Consider the following 6,108-nt stretch of genomic DNA (forward strand, 5'->3'; position numbering starts at 1 on the left):
AATTGCCGAAAATTTCCAACTAACCTAATTTTTTTTATATATATATATATTATATTTAATATATAACATTAACAGAAGAATAATAGTATTAGTAGTAAAAGAAATATTTAGATCTTTTTAGTCTCTTGATATTAAGGGAACATTAATTAGCTTTTAAATTGAAAAAAAAAATTATGACAAGGAAGTTTCTTTGATTTTTTTTTTTTATATTATTAACTCTAAATTAAATTTATAAGAGAAAAATGAGTGTAAAAATCATTATAAATTTATAGAGAGAATGTAATAATTAAAAGGTCTCATTTTATGGTTAGATATTAATAACTATTGATATTTGGTTAAAAAAATCAAATACATTAAATATAGCTAAACATTACAAGTGTCAAAATATAATTGGTTAGACTATTTTAAGACAAAAATTTAATTGAGCCCAAAACAATTAGTTCCTAAGGTTAAAAATATTGAAGTTTCTCAAAATTTTAATAAGAAAAGTACATCTTCCCAAAAAAATTCAGAAGGTTACCCATTTTGAACAAGAGTCTTACCCCTCAATCAGTCTCAACCATAGGATTTAACTTTTCACTTTTACAAAAAAATCTAATGGCTAAAAATGCATAGAGGGTACTCACACCTCAAAATGAACAGAGGGACTACATAATTTGCCTTCATTTAAGAAGAAAAATATATTATGATGAGGGCCACTGCTTTGCCTTATATCTAGTCTACATAAATTTGGTACACAGTACTATAAGGTAACTAAAATTCGATCAACTATTTGACATTGAACGAAATAATTTCGAAGATCTAGAAGAAATTTCATGGAGGACAACTTTGCTCTACACAGCTATTGTCCTCGTTCACTTGATTTAATCTGACCTCTTACGCATTCCCATCCTTGATTTTGCAAACCTAGAGTTCTCGTTAAGAAAAAGACCTTTAAACAGTATTTACCAAGAAGGGAACAAAAGCAATAAGGGAGAGAGAGAGAGAGCAGTAAGAGAGAAAAAAGGATACTCTAATCGAATGCCTTCACCGGCTGGTGAAGAGTATAAAATTGTGCCTTGAAGATGATTTAGGGCCCCAGTTGAACAAGCAGTATCCTGCATGGATTTAGCGTTTAATCTTATGTAGAACATGAAAAAAAAATTGGATTTTGTTTCAAGAAAAACTAGAACCACAAACGAAAGATCTAGTACCTCAAAGTCAACAAATGCAACTGGAGCCCCATATGTGCCTTGCATCTTCACTTTCAAGAACCCAGGGAATCTATTAGAAACATTAAACAAAACAAAATAACATCAGAAATCTAAGTCTTTTAAAAAAGAATAATAAATAAGATGAAAATAATGTATTAACCTTGAAAATACATGAATTAGCTCCTGTTCGGTACAAGATGGCCCCAAATTGGCCACAAAAAGAGTTGGGCATGGAGGACTATTGAGTGGTAAATGCGATGCTGAAGAATTATGCTGTCAGTGTAAGAGATCATAGTAATTACTCTTCTAAACTGGAGAACAATCATGATCATATCATGCACCAAGTATTCCAGTTTAAGGTTAGACTACAGCAATAAATCAATTATAAAAGAAGACAATCATAACATTAAAGATGTGAAGTGCAACAGAAAACCCAAAAATCAGTTTTGATGTAATAAACCAAACAATATCTTAAGAAAAAGGGAAGGGTAAGAGAAAAATAACTCTACCGAATGTGGAGGACCTATGTCATTTACAGCTCTGCTGTCCAAATTCCTTTGGCTAAATGGTTTAGCAAATAACAAAATGATAAGTAATTAGTACATGTTCGACCATATAAAATAAAAATGGAACTCTGAAAGATCAATAGATGTACTTTAAATTCAGGGAACAAAGCACTTAATTTCACTATACCCTTGACCTTTCAGCTTGAAGTAATAAACAAATGTGCAGATTATTAAAATAGACATAATCTCTTCTACATGGTAAAAATGTGCTTAAGTAGTGCAGATGACCTTGGTGTAGATGGATAACCAATGTTGTAAGCAGAATTACCCATTCCAGGCATGTGCATGCTGCCAACACCTGCTAGTGTCCAAGCGTGCAAAACATGTGCATTGTGAGCCTTTTAAAAGAACGTGTCCTCTATGTGACTAACAATTTTAACTCTAACATATAAATCGGTCATCAAATAATAAAGTCCCACACGAATTGACAGGGAGTGAGAGTTGGATGAGAGAAGAAATAGTGAAAAACTTTACTATGCATAGAGCAAATAAGGTAAAAGAGGTGTAAAGAGATCCTGTAGAATACACTCACTTGAATCAGTAGGCGCTCTTGGAAATGAAGACCCTCTAGCTCTCTTATCTGAGCCAAACCTTTCATCATCTACTTGAAATGATCAAGCAAAGAAACAGAGTTCAGATAAGAAACAATCAAACCATTGGAATAATTGAAATAGAAAAAAGAGTAACAAGTCCAAACAAGAAAAACACCTGCTCTTGATCGCTTTGGCCTAGAATTTGATTTGGCTAGATCAATGTAAAGTGTTGACCCCTTCTCAAGATCAAATACCATTCCCTAGAAACAGCATTTACAAATTTTAATCAATGGTCCTTATTAGGCTTAGGTATACAATACCGTAGCCTATTTTATAGACTTAATGCAAATACTTATCTACTGCATCTACAAACTTGTCAACAGCATCCACAAGAGTGGGAGTGTAAAATCCAAATCACTTTACAGTACCAATTGCCACTAGCAAAACAAAGTGAGCCTAACATGTGGAAAAACTTCTACACTATCTATTACTAGTGTTGAACTCATTACATACCCATGTGTACGAGTTCTCAGACCTAAAGTAAAGCCCCAGAGTCTTATAAAAGTTTCATAGAACAATTGCATTGCTGTGATCACGATGAAAAGCAATGTAACTAGCAGCACCACATTATAGCTATATCCCCTACGTGTCACCTATATTGATGCGCTCAATAAATTAAACACCAACATCGCAATCTTGACTTCGAATACAAACTACATTCCAACAATTGAGCTCCCCAACATGGCACCACCGCCGCATTCTATATCACAAAGATTTCTATTCAGAATAATGTAGAACAGTTCACACAGCACGATGTCTTACATTAAGCGCCTGCATCGCCCCGATTGCAGAATGCTGATCCAAAAAAACAGCAAAAGCAAATGGCTGCCACAGGAAGAACATCAGAGCACTAACCAATGAAGACTACAAAAAAGGCACCTTTACATTTATTATAACGAGAAGAAAAAATGGAAAAGGAAAGGTTGGAATAAAGCAATGAAATCAAATACATTCTCATTTGCTTTCCCAATGTGGTTTAGAAGAATTTTTTTTTTTTGCCTCTCTCCTTTCTCCCCATTATGGATTAGTAAAAATGATCATAATATCAATGGGCACACAAACGAACTATTTCAAAAGTTCAATTGGCAAAGAGTTAATTCTACCTGAGATGTTTGGGAGGGGTTTCGAAGATGAGAGGACTCGTAACCCTGGAACTCGCGGAAAAGATTGTAGATTTCTCGGGGCTTGACATCCTCCGGGAGCCCGGCAACGAAGAGGGTTCGGACCTCATCGTGGGTGGCAGGTGAGTGAAGAGGCGGTGGCGCGTAGGATGAATAAGGAGATTGATTATGAGGAAAGTAGGGCGGAGGCAAGTGGTGGTGTGAAGGCGGAGGCGCCACCGGATGAGGTGGCGGTGGGGGTTGGTAATATGGGTAGTGAGAGGAAGCTGGAGGTGGTGGTTGAGGCTGAGGAGGAGGGTAGTAGGCGGCCATATCGTCCATGGGAAGGGAATTGGGGGAAGAAGAAATCAATCAATCAAGCCCTATATGGTAGAGAATTGGGGGCAGAATCAAACCCTAGAATTTGGTCTGTGTTTTACTCACTCGTCCTTTGCTTCTTCTACATGATGCTATGATTATGGAAACACTATTAAGAGGCTCCGAGCTGAAGCGGGAAGCCAAGCCAGTCTACCAAACTCTGATCAAGAAATTGGGCCGGCTCGAGTAATAATTATAATTAGGGGCCGTTTGGTAACGTGATAGTATGTAAACTTACGACAAATTGTTTGGTTGGGTAAAGTCTTATTGACTTGTTTTGTTATGCATACTAATCTGTTATGTTTTCGTATAATTAATATAATAATATATTTTATTATAATAATAAATAATATAATTATAAAAAATAAATGATATTTTTAAAAATTACTAAATGTTTTATTGGATTATAATTTATAAATAATTTTACTTGTGAAATATTTTTTTAACAAAATTAAAAAATACAAACATCATATACTATAATCAAGTATAATTTTTAAAAATACAAAAATACTTTTATTTTATTTTTATAATATTTCATTTATTATTTTGAATTAAAGTAATTATATAAAGGTTTTATATATCAATTTCTGTAAATAAATAAATATTATTTATTATTTTATATTTTGATATATGTATATTTATTTTTATATTATAAGTTTCAAAAATAAAATAAGTCATTAACTAAAAGATTATTGGTTTAAGATTGTTTTTTTTAAATAATAATAATAATAATTTTGAAGTGTTTCATATTTCTGAGTATCTGAAAACTACTTGTCATATGAGTTTCACTTGAAACAAGAATCAGGATAAGTTAAAATCCCTGAAGTACAGTTTCCCAGGTTAGAAAAATTCTGACCCAGTACCAAACATCATAAAGTGTTCAAATTCTCATTACCGTCTCCAGATTCCTGCATACCAAATAATTAAGGGTTTATTAATAAATATTTTTTTATATTTTTACGACTTTTTTTTTCAATTTTACTAATTCAAGTTTTAAAAAATACGATTAAAAAAATTCCATAATTACAAAAATGCGATTCCACAATAATACAATATTGAAAAACACACATGCAAATCAAGTAAACATCAACATGTTGCAGCAACAAAAAATAAACTAAAAAACAACATTGAAAAACTTATTACTATATTGTAAAATGTGTAAAAAATAAACTAAATATATATATATCATAATATATGAAAATAAACCCAAAATAAACTAAAAAAATAACAAAAAAACATAAAAAAGCTTATCATTGCATTATAAAATGTGTCAAAAAAAAATTAAAAATTGAAGCAATTAGAAATTAATTGAACATTAACTCAAAATATACTTACAGAGAATTAAACATATACCCAAAATCAACTTAAACAACAACAATAAAAAATAGAATTTTTTTTATATTTACTAAAAATACACTAAAAATATAAAATCAACTAAACATTAAGATATATATAAAAAAATTAAACATATATCCAAAATAAATTAAAAAATTACTAAAAATTAACCACAAAATATTTCCAGAAAATACAAATATATATATACAAAATCTTTATGTCCTAATATTAAAAAAGAAACACATCCAGTATATGATTAAAAACAAAAAATAGACTTAAAGGTTTTGATTTGACTTGGTTGTTGGATATCTTACAAACAAAAAAAATTAAACTAGTAATATATTTAATTAGACACCAACTAAATATCATTACATCAACCCAAAATATACCAAACAAAAATTAAACATATTCAAAAAATAAACTACAAAATAACTAAAAAAAAAACAACCGTGAAAAAACATAATATTTTAAATGTCACGAAATTTACCAAGAAAATAAATAAACTACCATTATTTTTGAAAAATAACAAGAAAAATTGTTAGCTAATTAGAATGAAACACCAAGAAAATATATAAATATATTATGTAATGTGATTTTTTTGTTATTTTGGTATAAATGATGTAACGTAACTTCGGATGAGTTATTTAATGTAACTTGGCAGGAGTTGACATGCGTTGAGCTTGAGAGGCTTCTTGATGGGTGTCCCCAAAGGTGTCTCTCTATGTTCCATATGTTGCTCTCTCTCTCTCTCTCTCTCTTAAAAAGAAGGCAAGTGTCCGAGAACAATTTCCAATCCTTGGTTGATTCGACTCAGCTTTCCTGTGTGCAAGAGTTCAACTTTAGTTATAAATATATATATATATAGATATATTAACAGAGTATTTCGTTCATTAAAAAAATACAACAATTTTCTATATATATATATATATATATATATATAATG

General features: G+C 30.8%; 1 protein-coding gene across 5 annotated transcripts; it reads right to left on the reverse strand.

Moving 5' to 3' along the window:
- Positions 1–458: 458 nt before the first annotated feature.
- On the reverse strand, positions 459–4,025 carry LOC133809507 (uncharacterized). Of its 5 annotated transcripts, none has more exons than XM_062245956.1 (10): positions 3,456–4,018; positions 3,115–3,216; positions 2,468–2,552; positions 2,292–2,360; positions 1,988–2,057; positions 1,703–1,754; positions 1,354–1,466; positions 1,194–1,263; positions 1,012–1,097; positions 459–906 (listed from the first exon to the last, which is right to left on the reverse strand). In XM_062245956.1, the coding sequence occupies exons 1-10, from the start codon at positions 3,792–3,794 to the stop codon at positions 864–866; spliced, it is 1,029 nt and encodes a 342-aa protein (XP_062101940.1). In that variant the 5' UTR covers positions 3,795–4,018; the 3' UTR covers positions 459–863. The 5 variants fall into 5 exon arrangements, 3 of the variants coding, with proteins under 3 accessions (XP_062101940.1, XP_062101939.1, XP_062101941.1); XM_062245955.1 differs by having other exon boundaries at positions 1,988–2,060; XM_062245957.1 differs by having other exon boundaries at positions 1,988–2,060; positions 3,115–3,177; positions 3,456–4,015.
- Positions 4,026–6,108: the final 2,083 nt, after the last annotated feature.

Source organism: Humulus lupulus, chromosome 1 (genome assembly GCF_963169125.1).
Source record: "Humulus lupulus chromosome 1, drHumLupu1.1, whole genome shotgun sequence".
Lineage (NCBI taxonomy): Eukaryota > Viridiplantae > Streptophyta > Magnoliopsida > Rosales > Cannabaceae > Humulus > Humulus lupulus.

Bases quoted from the DNA above. Each gene is read 5' to 3' on its own strand.
- LOC133809507 (XM_062245955.1), bottom strand. From the start codon at position 3,794: ATGGACGATATGGCCGCCTACTACCCTCCTCCTCAGCCTCAACCACCA. The intron at 3,217-3,455 runs GTAGAATTAACT...CCTTTTTTGTAG, and splicing joins ACCCCTCCCAAACATCTCAG to TCTTCATTGGTTAGTGCTCT. The intron at 1,755-1,987 runs GTCATCTGCACT...TAAACCATTTAG, and splicing joins GGTTATCCATCTACACCAAG to CCAAAGGAATTTGGACAGCA.